Source organism: Artibeus jamaicensis, unplaced genomic scaffold (assembly GCF_021234435.1).
Source record: "Artibeus jamaicensis isolate MK-2021 breed Jamaican fruit bat unplaced genomic scaffold, CSHL_Jam_final scaffold_1964, whole genome shotgun sequence".
Taxonomy (NCBI): domain Eukaryota; kingdom Metazoa; phylum Chordata; class Mammalia; order Chiroptera; family Phyllostomidae; genus Artibeus; species Artibeus jamaicensis.
In genome coordinates this window covers 10,182,453-10,200,825 of record NW_026522030.1, presented here as the reverse complement: position 1 = coordinate 10,200,825, position 18,373 = coordinate 10,182,453, and the positions used below count along the sequence as shown (strand labels likewise).

Genomic DNA, 18,373 nt, shown 5'->3' with positions numbered 1-18,373 from the left:
GTGGCCAATTTCTCAGAGGAAAAAGGCCAGGAGCCCCTTCCTCCAGGGGCTTTTATTGGGTTGTAATACACAGGAATACAGGGTGGCAAGGATCAAACTGTAGATAACATTTCAAAGAAATCTGAGGGCTTAGTCTGAGTCAGTGTCTGTCAGGAAAGGGGGTTGCAGAAACTTTGAGAGACATACTCATTTTTTGCTTGGACCCTTAACATATGAATGAAAGCACTCTTAGCAAAGCAGGCTTCACAGGACTTTACAAATTTTTTCTTATGCCCCATTACCCTGAATCCTGCTCTAGTCGGCAAGAGGCTGCACTGCTTCCCCCATCATAGGTTTTCAGGCTTAAGTGGGTTAGAGCCAGGAAGTGCTTCTCCCAGAGGACATGGGGACTCAGACTATATCAGAATAGTTGGGGGGCAAAGGTCCATCACTCCTTCTTTGTTACAGCCCCCCAAGTCCTTCCATTATGGCCTCTCAAGTGATCGTGTCTGGCTTAGGTTGCCCCCCTCCGAGGGGTCTTACCCATCATGGACTAACTGACCATGCACTGGGGACAGAGGGATGAAGCAGAAGCAGCGTTTGCGACCAGAGACAAGCTTTGTCTCCTTAGTGGCTCACATTCTGGAGGTTGCACACTCAGCCTTAGCCATGGGCAGTCGTTACAATTCCTGAAACCAGGCAGGCGGTTCCCAACAATAACTGTCCCATGGGATACTTGCAGGGTAAATATAAAGTCGTACATGCAAGCAGGGTGCCAACTCCAGCTGAGGATGGGCTTCGGGTGTCTGCAAATCATCTGATGTTAGAAGCAACATAACGTGGCACAATGTGGGCTTGTGTGACCTGTGTGTTTCTCCAGAAGGGTCCACAGTTCTCATCCCTAGTAAGGTTAAGAATAAGTGCTTATGGCATAGACTTTATATTATTGTTTTATTTATTTTCAAGTTCCAGACTAAATTTCTGATAGGTAGAGTTTTTATGTTATTGATTTCCAAGTTTGAGAGATATTAATATGCATTTGGTGTGCAAGTGGTGGCCACTGAGCTCAGCTTAAATGAATAAACTATTAGAGAATGTGGATCAATGGATCCACGTGGTCATATCCTGCTACTTTGTAGCTATGCTATATTTATTGACATATCTGTATCATTTTAATGAATAAATAAATATACCATTTAGTGTAATATTCTCATTTAATCAAGGAGGATAAACAAATTGATCTTCTAAGTATTTAAATCTGTATTGGTTTCACTTCTTTAAAAGGATGCTTAGGAAGATAAATAAAGATACATCTTTTAAAATGTTTGAGATTTCAGAGGAAAATTACAATGTAGTAATAATGATGGTGGTGGTGATGAACATAATAATAATAGCTTATTATAGCAACTGTTTACTGAGTATCTACTAAGTACCAGGCACCAGGCTAGGCAATTTATATACACTGTATCTAATTTTAAAACCAGCCTCAAAGATAAGTACTATTGTCCCCATTTTATAGGTAAAAACCCTGAGACTTAGATTAAGTAATAGGTCCCAAATCACAAAGCTAGTAAATGAACAAGTGAAATTTTAACCAAAGTCTGTTTGACTGTAAAATCTGTTATATTTTCCTATAGTTTAATATAGAAGATGATGTGTTTATGATTCTTAATAAGGAATAAGCCAGCACTAGAAAATGAATGACTTCCTTCATTGCAAATTAACTTTTCTACTGCATTTGAAAATTGTGTATTAAACTGTAACTTGAGAAATTAAAAAATACATAAAATGAAAAAATAATAATCAGTTTATTTTTAAAAAGTTAGGATGCACCTACAATTCAATTTAACCTTCTTCTTTTTTTTTAAATATTTTATTTATTTATTTTTCGAGAGAGGGGAAGGGAAGGAGAAAGAGTGGGAGAGAAATATCAATGTATGGTTGCCTCTCATGCGTCCCCTGCTGGGAACTGGCCTGCAACCCAGGCATGTGCCCTGACTAGGAATCGAACCGCGATACTCTGGTTCACAGGCCCGTGCTCAATCCACTGAGCTACGCCAGCCAGGGCTAACCTTCTTCTTATACGGAGAACAGACTGATAGTTGCCAGATAGGAGGGGATTGGGGGGCTGGCTGCAAAAGGTGAAGAAGTTAGGAAGAACAGATCAGTAGGTACAGAATAGTCCTAGGGATACAACGTTCAGCACAGGGAGTACCACCAATTATATTGTCATAATTATGCATGTGTCAGGTGGGTGCTGGAACGATCCGGGGGAACACTTCGTAAACCATATAATTGTCCCACCACTTTGCTACACCTGAAACTCATATAAAATATTGAATGCCAACTGTAATTGAAAAATAAAATAATATATATTCCTATAAAAATAGGAAATCCAAAAAAAAACCCCTTTATGTTAAAGTTAAGAGATGCCCTTGAAAGGTGTTCAGGGAAGGGGATGGCATGATCAGATCTGTGATTTTGGAAGAGTGCTCAGGCTGTTCAATTGAATGGATCAGAACCAGATGTGACTGGGGACCAGGAGGAGGCTGTTTATCAGCAGCAGCAGGGACAGGGAGAAGTGAATGGGCTCTGTGACTCTTCAGAAGGTAGCCTGATGAGTCTCATTGGCTAAGTAGATATGGGAATTCAAAGATGTGCAGATCTGGGTGGACATTCCCTTCTCTATTGTTAGGTTAGGCTGGTAGGTTATTAGGAGGAGGTTTACAGGTGAAAATGATGGGTGAATTTCTGGCACATTAGATTTGTGGTGTTTATGGAGATGTTACAGTGGCTGCTGGATATTCAGTTTTGAAGTTTAGGAAAGTGACGTGGGCTGGAAATTTAGTTTTGGAAGACAGCACATGCGAGTGGTTAAATATAGCCATGAAGTACATGAAGTTGCTCGGGGAAGGCATGCATAGTGAGAAGTGAAGAGTGTTTAGGCTAGACCCTGCAGACCTCCAGCATTTAAGAGACAAGGAGCAGAGAAGGGGTGGACAGAGTTGTAGCAGTGTGACATCATAGAAGATGTTTCGAGATGGAAGGAGTGACCCTAGGTATCTACCCAAAAGAAATAAAAACGTGTGTTCACACTAATACCTGTATATGACTATTTGTGGCAGTTTTATTAGTAATTGCCACAAGCCAGAAACAATCTAAATACCTACCAACTGGTGGATAAAGAGATCATGATACATCAGTACAGTGGAATACTACTCAGCGATACAAAGGAATTATCTATATACCCAATGACATGGATGATTCTCAAAAGCATTTGCTCAGTGAAATAAGCCAGACTCAAAGGACTGTGTACCATTTGATTCCATTTGCATGGCCTTCTGGAGAAAGCAAAATAGTGGGGACAGAAATCGATCAGTTGTTGCTAGGGACTGGAGGTGGAAGCAGGAGGTTGTCTATCAAGGGACACAAAGAAACTGAATGATGGCGACATTCGACATTGTGACTATTTTTGTGGTTACATGACTGTATAACACATCCAAACTCACAGACCTGTGCCCCTAAAAAGGATGAATTCAACTGTATGTAACTTATGCCTCAACAAGCCCAACTTAAAGTAAAAAAGCTAAATACAAAAAGAGGTCATCAAAGTGTCAAATGCTGCTCATAAGTCATGCAAGAGAGGAATGGGACATGCCCACTGCATCTGGCATTGATGACTCTGGTGAGCAGGGTCCGTGGCATGGGGGAGGCAGAAGCTAGGATGCTAAGGATGAGGAGTATGACAAAGACTACGGGTTGGCCTCCAACATCCACTTCCCCTTCTTTCCTAGGAATGGAGCCTCCATCGTCATGGCTAGGCTCACGACGATGGTGAGTGCTGACTGCTTTGCCCAGTGTCCTCGGAAACTAAATATGACCATGTGCTAAAGAGATACAAGTGAAGGTGTCCTGAGGCAGCTTCTGGAAGCCTTCCTTAAGAGGCAGCTGGCATGCTTCCTTTGCCCCTTCTTTGCTCCTTTCACCTTTGTTTTGGTTGGAATGCAGACATGATGGCTGGAGCTGGAGCAGCTAACTTGGACCATGAAGTAACTTTAGGAAGGGAGACCAGAAATGACAGTGAAACATTTTGAAGGAGCCTGGGTTACTGCACTCTTTGAGAGCTGTTAAACTGGTCCAGGATTGCTTATCTCTGAACTGTTCAGAGGTAGAAAAACAAATCTCTTTCTAGTTAAGTTTCATAATTGCTCACAGCTGAACTTAATCCCATATGCTACAGGCGTAAAGACAGTGAGGATGTAGAAATGGTGAGTACAGGGTGAGATACCCTTTGAAGTGGCTTGCCTATGAAGGGGAGTAGAGAGAGGACGGGAGCTGGAGAGGGTCATGGGCTGAGGGACGATTCTCTGATCTTCCAGTTCACACTAGACTCTGTGATGAAAACCTGGAGATGACCCAGAATCTCTTTCCACAAAACAGCTCTGGGACTCTTCATTGCGTTCGACTTTGAGGCTCACTTTCCAGAGGGAAGGGAGGAGCCGTGAATTCACCCAGAACACTTTGCACCAGTTTCCTTCCAGTCACTAGAGCCACTAGACAGGCTGTTGGCTGGGAAGAATGCCCTTCCTCTGTGGCTTGCACATCTCTGCCCCCCTCCCCTTGCAGACCCACCTTTTCGGGGCAGAGAAGCTTTCCTGAACACTCTACTGTGGCGGGGCCACTTCCCTGTTATTCTGCATTGGAGTATTTTTTAAAAAACAACTTTAAGATAGAATAAAGTGCATCTACCATAAAATTCACCCAGTGAATCCAGTGCTTGTTAGTATATACAGAGTTGTGCAATTAGCATGACACATTAATTTTAAAACCTTCATCACAACATTTTATTACTCGATTTTTGTAAGCAATATTTTTCAGCCTGTGATTCTGTTTATTTCCCTCTTCCTCTGTGCTTTTTTTTTTTTTTCCTACTTTAATCTGTGAGCTCCACTGGGGCAGGGGCTATTGCAACTATGCCTGGGTGTCATCCCCAGCACCCAGCAGACACCAGCTCACACAGGAACTGGGCGGTAAGGGACAATGAAGCCTGACAGTTGTACCATCTACTCTTCACTGCAGCAGGTGCAGGCCACCTGGGTGGGAGCCAGGGTCCCACTCTGGAAACCTTTAGGAGTAGGGGATTTTCAGAGGCAGGTGTAGGGAGAGAATAGATGCCCCAGGGAGATTTATAATTCTGCAGTGGGGCCTTGGTAATTTGATAAACCATATTCAATATATCTATTGTTTTCAAAGAACGGACTAGGGAGGACATGTCTTTTGATAGGCGGGAATACGCAGAATGTGGAATGATAAGAAGGGCGTGGGGTCGCCAAAGTGATGAAACGCTGCATTAACGCGCCGCAACGCAGCTGAGTTTTCCTTGGGAAACTCAGTCCGATGCCCGCCGGGCTGGCACAATGGCGTTTCCGCACCCGTGCCCAGCCCACTGGGGGCAGTACTTGCTGTTTGCGGAGGCCAGACACTTCTTTCTCTTCTAACTTCCAAACGGCGACAGCTGCAACCTTGCCAATGACTCCACGGTTTCCCTGCACTCTTTCGGTTGCGCCACCCTCCACAGTGGCTCATCTCCCCCTCCTACCCGATTCGGCATCTCAGGGCTGTGCTGTACGTCCCAGGGGAGCCGCCGGCGCACCTGGCGCCAGGCACTGAGCGCCGGTGGCCACATCGCCCGGGGCGCAGCTGCCAGTGCGCACCCTCCCCAAAACACTTAAGTGGAGTGGCTTGTCTAGCGCCCAAAGAACAACATTATCCAATTGCTTCCCGTTTTATTCGCAGGCTGGGAGCTGACAGAGCCTGAGCGTTTACTTTCAACCCTCAAGGGGAGGAGAGGGTGCGGGCGGGGAGGGGAGAAGCTCCCGGCTCCACCTCGCGAACCGCACAGCCCGCTGGCCAGACCACCAGGCTCCCGCAGATGTGAGCAGCGCCAGTGAGCCACGCAGCAGCGCGCCAGGCAGCCCGCAGCCCGGAGCCCCGAGATGGAGTGAGTATCCCTTCTCCTCTCGAGTTGCTCGCCTCCCTGCTCCCGGCATGTTGCCATGGCGACCGAGGCAGCAGGCCGAGCAGTCTCCGTCCTGTCCCGGATGGGTGTTTAATTCCAGCTCCATGTGTACGCCTGGTGTTTCTATAGCAGCAGTCGCAGCGCAAGAGCCAAGGGGTAGGAGCCCTGAGATGCGCAGTTTTCTGCGGCTGTCCCTTGCCCAGCAGGTCCTCCAGAGGGGACGATGTTGCCAAGGAGGGCAGTACATTCTCGGCTTCCCCATCCCTGCCCTAAGCTTCCACCTCTCAGGGAGTTGGCCGAAAGAGCCATCACTTCCGATTCCTAACCATCTTAGCAGTACTGGACTGCAGTGTTGTTTTTTTTTTTTTAATTTTTTTTTTTTTTTAAAGAGAGGGTGGGTCACTGCGGATTGGAAGCAACTGTGGTTCGGTGTGAAGCGTGTAATGGAAGGATGATGAGTTAGTGGGCAATGTGAAGCAGAGCTGTAATGCCCCGGCTGCTAGAAGCCATCAGGAGCACCCCCCCCAGCCCCCCAAATAATTTATCTGTTCCTGGAGTAATTGAGAAAGGAGGAAGGAAGAAACGTAGGAACGGTGGCTGGGCGTTGCATGACAACGTTTGGCACCGTGGGCACGGTATGGGAGGGGTGGGGGAGAGAGTGAAGGTAAGAGGGGCGTTAACCAGGAAAGACACAATAAATGGCTTCATTGGTGGGTTCTGACTGGGGTTCCTTTCCTCTGTCTTTGCATCCATCCTGCCATGCTTTTCGGTCATTCTCCCCGGATGCTGCTGCAGCAGGGCCACTCTGATGGGCGATAGGCTCTAAGAAAGGATAATTTTTTGGAGTTGGCTGCTAAATACCTCTCACTTGGTCAGCTTCTCCTCCTCCTGTTCTCTTCCCAGGGATACTCCCTGACAGTGAGGCCGCATGAAATCATATTTCAGCCTGGAGATAATGTTCTGTTTCCAGTATCAGGACTTTCATGCCAAACCCAATAAACCCTAGATGCAGCCTTTATCCCTCTGCATATCTCATGGTGCAGGTGTAATTTAATCCATATCAACCAGGCTGCTAAAGCAGAAGTGAGAGTCCGTGTGGCATTTTAGGAGTGAGGAGTGGTAGATTTCACCTCCTGGCCTTGGGAGTTACTGGTGCTGTTGATTTCCTACACCAGAAATTAGATGTTTCTGAACCTCAGTTTCCCTACCTATACAACGGAGACAAACGTGCTCCTCACTCACTTTTAAGTGTTGAGAGGATCAGACAATATTTCTATTTCTTTAAAGGGCTTTGCAAATTGTGAGATATATCCAAATTTAAGGAGCTAATGGTTAAGGATCTGGAGTCTGTTGGGTTTGAGTCCTTTTGCACTTTGCTGAATGACGTCAATCTCTCTAGCCTTCATTTCTGGAGACAGGAATAATACTAGTAGCTATTTTAGGTCATTTTGGTGAAGACGAATAAGGGTCTTAGAACAGAGCCTGCCACAAAGTGAGCTCAATAAATACCACCCATTCCCTACACATATTATCTCTTGTCCATTATTATTACTCTGGTCCAGCCTCCTCTGTTGACACTTTGTGGGGTCTCGTGTTGTTACCGAACTATTTGGTTTCTAGACAATTTATAAAGAAATACAGGTCCCAAGTGTAACCAAGAGTAACACAGTTCTCAAGATTCCATCGTAGGTGTGGAGAATCCACTGGAAGACACAGTAGGCTTGGATACACAGAGCAGAAACCGGACAACTGAGCCTCTGGCACATTCCATTCTCATTGCTCACTGTCATTTTCTTAGACATAGAGGCTTTATCAGAGATTGAATGTAGGGCCAGCCATCCCACAGCGTCAGGTTAGAGGGCTTCCTGGATGTTTGCCAGGGCAGTAACATTCATCTTTCTGGTCTCTCATTAATACTGTAATGTACAGCATATCTCTCAGACTTAGAACTGGATGCTCAATCACTGTGAAACAGCCTATAGGATTTGTTCGTCTGTTTCCTCCGACCTTTCCTCCTCTTTTCGCCTTCATTTCCCAGTTAAGCTTTTGTTCCAGGTGAGCTTACTTCGCACCTGAAACTCCTTGTGAACAAAGGCATCCCTCATCACACTCAGCCTGTGTGAGAGCCAGGCTGATGCCTCAACCAACCTTTTCTCTCCTGATGAGCCTGGGCCCAGCCTTCCCATTCCAGTGTGAAGTTTCCCTCACTTTCCTTTTAACCACCAGCCTTTCCAGCTGTCTCTCTGTTCTCTGCCCCACTTTTTTTGCTTCATTGAAAGAATTAGCTTTCTAACCCCTTTATCCCCTTTCAGAATACCACCTTTTCCTCTTCTACTTGGGATCTAATGCAATCTCCCATATGCCAAATCCTGTCCTTCCCCTTAATATAAAGCTTCTCAAAATCTCATTTTAGGACAACCTGCCTTGAATATGAGTGAGGTGGGGACTGAGTGCTCCTCTCTTACTTATTTGTCCAACTTATGTTTATGAAAAAAGGATGAAAAAGGGTAAATAAAATTTACTTCCTCCTTTGCTTTTTATTTAACCAACAAATATTTAATGAGATGAGCACTGGTCAGTGAAATAGTCATGATTCTCATCAGCTGGAGGTTATAGTCCAATGAAGGAGTAGATGTTAAAACAGTAAACACAAATGCATATATAAATATAAAGTCCGGTAAGTGCTACAGGGGAAAAACACAGAGAAAAAAGCAGAAGAAGATACAGGTGACTGCTCCGGCCCGCGGAGCAATCAACTGGGGCTCGACCACCTACCTAGAACAAATGAGTTGGGGGGACAAGAGGCGCGAAGAATGGCAGCAAGACAAAAGATTCTGATCAAGCTGCAAACTTTATTTTTCCGAACTGGGTATATATATAGGGGGGGAGGGAGAGATTAGGTTGCTTGCTATTGGCTAGCTTGAGACAAAGAAGGGCCTGCTTATTGATTACTTGGGTGCAACTGGTACTCGTGGACACCTCATGTGCCTATAGCTGATTGGCTTGTGGAGCGCATGCACACCTCATGTACCTGTAGCCGATTGGCTCGTGGAGCGCACAGGTTCCTGTAATCAATGCAATGTTTTTAGCTAGAAGCCAGGTGTAAGGTTCCCAACAGGTGACAATGGGGGCCAGTGAGACCTCTCGGAAGGACTGATATTGAATATAGGATGTGAAGGACAAATAAGAGTCGGCTCAGTGAGGAATAGAGGGCAGAACACTCTGGGCTGAGAACACAGCATGTGCTAATGGCCTGAGGCAGGAGAGACCTTGGCAAGTTGGAGGAGCTGAAAGAAGGGTGGTGAGGCTGGAGCTTTGGCAGTGAAGGGCAAATGGTTTGGAAATGCACCTGAACGCAAGGGAAGCGGTAGTGATTATTTGTGCTTTAAAACTTGAAAGGTTAAAAGTTCAGAAACCTGAAACCAGCTTTCCTTTCGAAGGTATTTAAAACGGATGACATAGAAAATGTGTCACAGCCAAGTGTCAGAACGCTGCGCATGTCTACAACAGGAGAGAGCGATGATCAATTTTGAAAGCCAGATAGTCCGTTGTGTGCCAATATCTGACAGTTTAGAACAAGGCAAGATCAGTAATTTGAAATGGAACTGAGTGAAACTAAAAACCTAATCATTTATTTGTGAGCATCATTGATTTTAATGAAACAAGAGTGTTTTAGTTGAAGTAAGAAAACAAATCTAGCTAACAAGCAAAGAGGGTCCTATCAGATTGTGCTTGGCTACCCTCCTGTTTGGGTTGTGAGGTCAATGTGTTTATGGGAATGCACTTTAGTACGTGCAGTTACTAATTTCATTTCACACCAGGAGGCTTTGCTGGACACGTCTTTAGAAAACAGTCTTCTAAACAGTGTGGGAGCCGGTGAGAGATTAACAAGAACAAATTGGCAGTTACAAAACAGTAACCAGGGTGGAGAGTACAGCATAGGGAATATGTTCGATAATATTGTGATCCCCAGGTATGGCGCCAGGTGAGTGCAAGCCTTAGCAGGGGAATCACTTTGTAAGATCCATGTCTCACCTTTCTGTTGTACACCTGAAACTAATATAATAGTGAATGTCCTCCCCTGCCCCTGTCCCCAAAACTCCAACATGGGAGCCACAAGGCACCAAGAACATGGTAGCTCTTTAAGAGATTACCTTTCCTGCAAAGACTGGGGCTCAGAAGTGATATTTCCCCAACACCCACCAGGTGCCTATGTCTATGCTTTTCACATAGACTTAGCCACAGGGTAAGTTTAATGCATCCAGAGGAGATCACAGAGCATCCAAACTAAAGTTTGGTTTCTCACATGAACAAATCTAGGCTCCTGGAAGGGGAAGGGTGGCAGGGGTGTTGAGTCACAGGTGGCTTCTGGTCCTTAATGTATGCCTTAACTCATGAATTCGCCCATTTACCCAGCAAATATTTATTGAACTGAATACTTCCTATGTACCAAACACAGTGATAAATACTGGGGATTGACAGGGACCCACATGTCACTGATCCTGTCTTCAAGGAGCTTGCAGTTTCTTCTATATGTGACTGTGGATGTCATGTGACCTTGAACCATTTCTCTGCTAAGTCTGTCCTTCCTTGTCACAAAGCATATCATTTCATGTATTCAGTACATTACAGGCATTGAACAAATGTGTTAGCCTTTTAAAATTAATTTTTATGATGAAAGTAATGTATGATGTTTAAAACAATTTTAAATGTTATAGAAGTTTATGAAGGAAATCTCCCCAGTTCTCTATCCTCTCCCCCAAGTCTCAGCCCTTGAGGTCATTACCAGAACAGTTTGGAAGTGTCCTTTCTGATATTTCCCATGCCAGCAGAGTTGGAGACACATGCTTATGTAGGTTTAAATACTTCCTTTCACATAAATGAAATCACACTGCATATGTTGTTTGTAGTTTGCTTTTTCCACTTGATATATTGTGCGTGTTTTCACATATCAACATATACACCTCTGCCTCACATGCTTTTATCAGCTGCTTAGAATTTACTTTTTGGAACATAATTCATCAGTCGCCTTGGATGGAGAGGTTTTCTTCCATTTTTTTCTGTTATATGCAATGCTACAGGGAACATCTTTGTATGCCTTGCAAATGAATCTATATATTATTTTCAGAGGTGGTTTTCTGAGTGAGTAAATGTGCACATTATAAAGTTTGCTAAATATTGTCAAACTGCCTCCAAAAGTGTTATCACTTTACATCACCACCAGTAATGTTGGAGAGTCCCTGTTTTGTCAAATCCTTGACAACCCTAGCCACATTCTATATTTATATCTGAGTATTTGTTTTTTATTTTAACTGTTGTTCAAGTACAGTTTTCTGCCTTTTACTCCCATCCAAACCCACCCTTGCCCAGCCTTCCCCACCTGCCTCCCATTTCTACCCCACCCCTTGTTATTGTCCATGTGTCCTTTATACTTATTCTCGTAAACCCTTCCTCTTTCCCCTGAAATTCCCTCCCCTCTCCCCTCTGGTCACTGTCAGCCTGTTCTCTACTTCAGTGTTTTTGGTTATATTTTGCTTGTTTGCTTGTTTTGTTGTTTAGCTTCCTGTTAAAGGTGAGATCATGTGGTGTTTGTCTTTCACTGCCTGGCTTATTTCACTCAGCATAATGCTTTCCAGTTCCATCCATGCTGTTGCAAAGGGTAGGAGCTCCTTCTTTCTTTCTGCTACATAGAATTCCATTGTGTAAATGTACCATAGTTTTTGGATCCATTCATTTACTGATGGGCACCTAGGTTGCTTCCAGCATTTGGCTATTGTCAGTTGTGCTGCTATGAACATTGGGGTGCATAGGTTCTTTTGGATTGGTGTCTCAGGGTTCTTAGGATATTATCCTAGCAGTGGAATTGCTGGGTCAAAAGGCAGATCTGTTTTTAGTTTTCTGAGAAAATTCCATACTGTTATCCATAGTGGTTGAACCAGTCTGCAATCTCACCAACAGTGCACTAGGGTTCCCTTTTCTCCACAACCTCTCTAATCTTTGTTGTTTGTTGCTTTATTTATGATGTCCATTCTGACCAGTGGTGGATAAAAGATTTATTTTTATTTTTTAATTTTTATTTTATTGATTATGCCATTACAGTTGTGACACCATGAAAGTCCTAGAGGAGAACATTGGCAGGAAAATCTCAGATATTTCACGCAGCAACATTTTTACTGATATGTCCCCTAGAGCAAGGGACATAAAGGAAGGAATTAAAAAAGGGGATCTCATCAAAATGAAATAAAATAAAATGAAAAGTTTCTGCATGGCGAAAGAAAACAGTATTAAAATAAAAAGAGAACCAACTGTATGGGAAAACATATTTGCCAATGATACCTCAGACAAGGGTTTAATCTCCAAAATATATAAAGAACTCACATGACTCCACACTAAGAAGATAAGCAACCCAATTAAAAAATGGGCAAAGGACTTGAACAGACACTTGTCCAAGGAGAACATACAGAGGATCCAGAGACACATGAAAAAATGCTCAATATCACTAGCCATCAGAGAGATGCAAATGAAAACCACAATGAGATATCTGAGTATTTGTATCTGACTAGTCTAATTCCATGTAATCATTCCCTGCTGGATTTAGGTTGGCCCTTTGGGCTGCTTGTTGGATTTTCACAAAGTACTGGTGAGTCATCAATTACAAATAGCAAAGCTTGTGCCCAGAAGGTAATGGAAATTATTCACAAAGGCTAAACTTAAAATGTCTCATTAACTTTTAAAAATGTCCAAGTGTTTTTTTTTAGTTTGTCAAACCTAGACTTTATTAATTCCTTGCTCTTCACATTTGTGGAATTAAGAGTATTTTATTTAGCCACCCCCCATTTAGCACTTGTTGATTTATATTATTAGTTTTACATTTCCATAGTTTTTAACACTTGCGAGTTGGAACATAATTCTCATGGTTCATCCAACCACTTGAGTGTCCTTTATGTACTGGGCACTGTTCCAAGTGCTGAGAATACAGCAGTGAGCGAACAAAAACTGAAAAAACAGTCCTCCCATGACAGAGTCTGTATAATAGTGGAGATAGTATAGTATATACTTATTCATTAAGGTCAGGAAGAGATTGATGTTGCGGGTAAAAAGTAAAACACATGAAGAGACGGCAGGGTCATGAGGGAGAGTGCATTTGATAGAGGAGTCAGGAGGCAGGTTTCTGAGTGGGAGAGTTTGAATAGAGACTGCAACTGGGTGAGGGGTGCGGAAGAAGAGCAGTTGCAAAGGTCCTGAGGCAGGGTGGTGCTTCGTGGGCAGTGTTAGCCGTGGGTCTAAACGGAGTCAAGATCACCACCAGCGCTTTCATCCCTGGCATCCTCCTTCCTGAGCACTTTGTGTTGATTTGATGTTTAGTTGGAAGGTTTTGTTTTCAAATAGGGCCCAAGGGTGTTTGTTATATTCTGAACACCTTTCTGTTGCTTCTATGAACAAACAAACTGGGTGTTTATAAGGTTGTAGAATCATGTTCCCCCCACCCCATGATTCTATAAGATGTTGTTTCACTGTGTTCTGGCACTGAGTCTTGCTCTGGAAAGGTTTGAGTCTAGCCTGATCGTTTCCTCTTTGTAGCTATTTTGCTTCCTTTTTCTTCTCCTGCAATTCCTTCCTTCCTTCCTTCCTTCCTTCCTTCCTTCCTTCCTTCCTTCCTTCCTTCCTTCCCTCCTTTCTTCCTCCTTTTTTGCCTTGATGCTGACAGAATTATTTTAAAAATTATTTTTATTTAATTTATTTATAATTTAAAAAAATATATTATTTTTAAACATGAAAGTTTAGTAACTCTTCTGTGATATTTCTCACTGTTAGTCACTGTGTCAATTTTTTTCTGAAAAATGGTATTTTTTTAATCTGAAGATTTATATTTTTCTTTATTTTTTGTAAAAACATTTTCTTCATGGATTTCATTGTAAAAATCCACCTCTGTGACCTATTACAGGTGTGTATATGGCTCACTGTCCTTCATAATTATTTTGAATTGCTTTCATTTCCCCTTATTTTCCTGTGAATTTTTGTACACGTTCAAGTCTGTTCTCTAGGAGAGTGACTTGTTTTAAATCAGTATTTGTTTAGTCCCTACTCATTCCAATGTAGCCGTCACTTCTGTGATGATTTTATTGTCATCTTCAATTTATTGTCTGACTCCTCCAGCTCGCTTAGCACTTACCTCTTACAGGTTTCATGTTTTAACTTCTTCAAACACATGAAGACTTATCTAAAAATGTGTGTCTATTTCTTGTGGTTGTTTCTGAAATCACTTATCTGCCTCTGGCTTTCCTCTGTTAAAATAATAATTAAGCATACAGAGACCATGCGTGTTGAGAGCTTTGCACGTGCTACGCATTTCTAAGGGACGTAATTCTAGCCAAACCTGTTATTTGCCCAAAAGTAAGTGGAAGGGAAAGAGGCTGGGTCGGGAAGACAGTCTTTAGGTACGTCATCTTGTAAAAATGTCTTACATCTCTGCAATGTCTTCTGCTCCAAAAATGCCTTGTAGTGAGTGAGTGAGGCAGAGAGGTCTACTCCCCAGCTCACTGTGTGTGTGTGTGTTGGAGGAGGATAAATAGATTAAAAAAAGATTTTATTTATTTTCAGAAGGAGGGGAAGTGAGGGAAAAAGTGGGGGAGAAAAACGTTGATTGGTTGCTTCTTGCATACACCCAACTGGGGACCTGGCCCCCAACCCAGGCAAGTATCCTGACCAGAAATCAAACTGATGACCATTGGTTCACAAGCCAGCACTCAGTTCCCTGAGCCACACCAGCCAGGCCAATAGAGAGGTGTTTTGGTGCTTTGTTATCACTACGTAGTTGATACTGTTTAGCACACACGAGTGAGGGGAGGGGACAAGTTCCCTCCCCTTTAGTTCTGTTTACCTCTTGCCTCTAAACTAGTTAAGTGTTGAAGTTTCAGGCGTTCACAGATAGTAGTGTTAGAGGGCTCACACAGTCCGTCCATCTGTGTCACACTCTGCACCGCTCTGCTGTGGAACCGGCCCCTCCACACAGGGGTCCCCTGTGTCCCCCATGGCTTGCTCATGCCGCTCCTCACTGTTCCAACCCTGGGCCTCTCTGAGTTCTCTTCTCACTTACAGAGGTGTTTGAAAACCAATTGAGATCTCTAGAGGCATACAAATATACCACCTTTTAGGGTTGTTTATTGATTTAATAAACTTTTTACTCAGATAATTGTTATAGTCTGTGATTTGAGAATCTTGGCTCTCTGCTAGTTTCATTGTAGATAAAATTATCTTTCCAATATTTCATTCTTTTCAGTTCATTTCAGCAGGTTTCAGGGTGATATAGAGAACACTTAGCTTTACCATGCATTTGAATGAATGAATCTTGAGTTCCTATGAAAATAATATTAGGAACTACCCAACATTATTGTTATTGTAGAATTTTTGTTTTATCTTTTTTCAATCAACCTAAGTATGCATATAGCAAAAGAAGCTTATAGTGAGATTATAAATTCTTAGCTGTAGAAGAATTTTGGAAACAGTGTAGATAGTGGATATTCTCTGTCTCACCTTTCAAATCCACTCCATACCTGTCTCCCACCGCCTCGTGCCCTAGGAGGCTGAGCACGATGCACGGTGTCACCTAGGCTCTCTGGCCCTTCAGCTTCCTGTTGGGCTGGATCATGGAAGGAGTAGCAGGAGACCCAAGGGTGAAAGAAGAGTGAGGTCAGTGTGTTGACTCTACGGTCTCCCTTCCTGCAGGGCAGTGGGTGGCAGCAGTCTTTCCTCTTCTAAAGGCCATAGCCCTGCCAGCTGTGGCTCAGATTCATCCTCGGTTCTGGTCACCACTCCCTCCCTCGGCTCCTTCTGGACTGGGTGTGACAATGGTAGACCTCTCACTTTGTTAGCCCCTGGTTTTCCTGAACTCTGCCCAGGCCTTTGTAAAGCAGTGCCTTTACTGAGCCTCAGTGATCCAGTTTGAGTGTGCTACCTATTTCTAACTGGATCCTAGCTCGCGGTGTGTGTAAAGCATGGAAGCATTTGAAGTCTTATAAAAACACACTTGGCATTACTGGAAGGGAACGTGGAAATTGTTGTTTGTCTATACATTCTGGTCATTGGTGCTCAGGGCTCCAAAAGATGAAACAGGTATTGAGAGTTGTCATGAGCTTCCTCATAAACTAAAGCAGGAGGAGTTCTGATTTCATAACGTACCAAAGTGTTCATTTGCTTTCCATTGAAAAATTTTTCTTATAACTCATAATAAAAAATTCCCCAAATTTGATTGGAAGGCCAATCTCAGTTATAGGAAGACTTAATTAGAAATTTATTTAAAGAATTAAGCTTTATTTTTATTGTAAGAAGGAACTTTAATAGTCAAAATTCTGTTTTTATGAATAGATCTTCATAAAATTTGACCTACTATTTAGAAACAAATGATAACCTGTCCGTAGTGTATGAATGAATACTTCCTGACTGATACCGATTCAATAAAATTTGTCCCATCTTCTTCTTTCCCCCACCTGTCGCATTCTTCACTTATAATATAAAAGCACAACACTTAGTCTAATCAAAAAGTATGTATTAAAGGTTCTGGATAAGTGAGCTCGAAACTAAAGAGATTATACTCCATCTCTTTTTACACAGTATTTCATACTTGGAAAGTAAGTTTTTTACTAGACTGCTTATCTTGCATTCAATGCCTCTACTTTACAACTGTGTTTACTTATTCATTCAGAACTCATGCTTTTTAAGTACCTGCTATGTGCTAGACAATATTCTAGGCACCTCCAACTATAAGTTTGAGTACAACATAGCTCCTGCCTTTCCAGAAGGCATAATCTAATAAAAAAGAACATAATTGGCCAAAATACCATACTGACATGTGCTAAGTGCTATGCTAGGGGCAAGTGGGATGGGACACCGGCGGAAGCACATAGCAAGGGACAAATGCCTACCTGAATCTTAGGAGTTCAGAGATTCTAGATGAGGTCAATGTACATGACTCCTTCCTAGCCCCCGAGATTAATTTAGTACAGAAGCACTTTGTTTTTAATGTCCAGATTAGTCAACTGCTTGAGTCCCTTTGTGGAAAACATAGCTGAGCCAATTCCAACATTAAAATTAGTTCAAATAATGAACAGTCTTCAGATGTTTTTGTTCACACTAATGGGCCTCTGGCTAAGCCTGCCTCCAAGATCACTCATGCTGCAGTATCGTGGCCAATGCCTGCCCCCTTGAGGAAGCAGAAGAATCAGCGTCTAAGAGGGCAGTGCAACTCCGGGTCATTAACAGGGCAAGTAAAGCAAAGAACACAAAGCCTGTCAGCTGGGGTCTTGTTGGCTGTTCTTGGAAAATCAGCTTGGTGTCCCAGATGGGTCCCGAACAACCCTCACTGCAGGGGACTGAGCCAATGAACCGATGTTTAGCAGTCTGTGTATTAAACAGGCCCATCTACACAGTAAAACTGGCTCTTCATTTTAGTTGGTGTAACTTGGCAATTCATTTGGCTACAGTCTGTAGTGTTGTTTTTATTTAAAAACCAAGGCAGGCTGGAGGGTGTGAAACAGTGTTTACAAGGTACATAAAGCTAATTCTATCTTTTAAAACAGAAATTTAAAGATTTTTTGTGGTTGTAAATCATTTAAAATCTAAAGTATTTTTCTTTGGCCAGTTTCTAAATATTTTTAAAAAATAGCTAGTGAATCTTATTACCTGTGGCCTCGGATGTCTGTGGATCAGTAATATCTTGGCGTAAATGTCAAGTTATGATTCTATAAATGTGATACTCATATGAATGTGATGTTTTAGGACCACACATCGCATCCACTTGTAGCTTGTGGTCCTAGATGCTTGTGGTATATTTTCTGAACCAGGTTTGCAGACCTAGGGTTCCTCACTATTGAAAGTCAGGGTAGAGCCCCTTATTTCATAAAGGATAATTTTAATATGTTATCAAATTGTATCTTTATTTATGTAAGATGAGAATTATATCCAAAATCCTTCCCTTGTGATGGGAGCGACATATTATAAGGATAACATCTATTTGAGAATTAAACTTTACAGAACAAGGTTTAGTTATAGATTCTTGATTGTTTAATAAAATGGCGGCTCTCAAAACCTTAATTACATTTGTGTGAATTAAAGCACGGTTCCTAAGGGCTCTTAGTATGTCCTCCCCCAGCCCATGGCCGCTGCATCCTGGGCCCTCCTGTTCCTTTCACTCCAGGTCTTAAGATCAGAATCATTTTATTAGATCCAGGTGGTGTGCTTATGGCCAAAGTACAAAAAGAGTAGGGGTGTCACACCCTGGAAAAACAAAGAGTAGATGTGTGCTTGTGAGTGTGTGAACATCCCTACATTTTAAACAACAAATACTTAATTCTCACAGTTCTGGAGATGGCGAAGTCC

The 18,373-nt window shown here is 42.7% G+C and overlaps 1 protein-coding gene across 5 annotated transcripts in view; it reads left to right on the top strand.

The window, feature by feature from the left end:
- The first annotated feature begins 5,877 nt into the window (after window positions 1-5,877).
- Window positions 5,878-18,373, top strand: part of PALM2AKAP2 (PALM2 and AKAP2 fusion) — a 407,874-nt gene continuing 395,378 nt past the window's right edge. For 3 of the 5 annotated variants that reach the window (XM_037152811.2, XM_053656209.1, XM_037152813.2), the window contains exon 1: window positions 5,961-5,980. In XM_037152811.2, coding sequence (XP_037008706.2) covers window positions 5,976-5,980 — 5 coding nt within the window. In that variant the 5' untranslated portion in view covers window positions 5,961-5,975. Of the gene's footprint in view, window positions 5,981-18,373 lie in introns of all 5 variants that reach the window. The other 2 variants (XR_008389907.1, XM_037152821.2) reach the window with 2 other exon arrangements.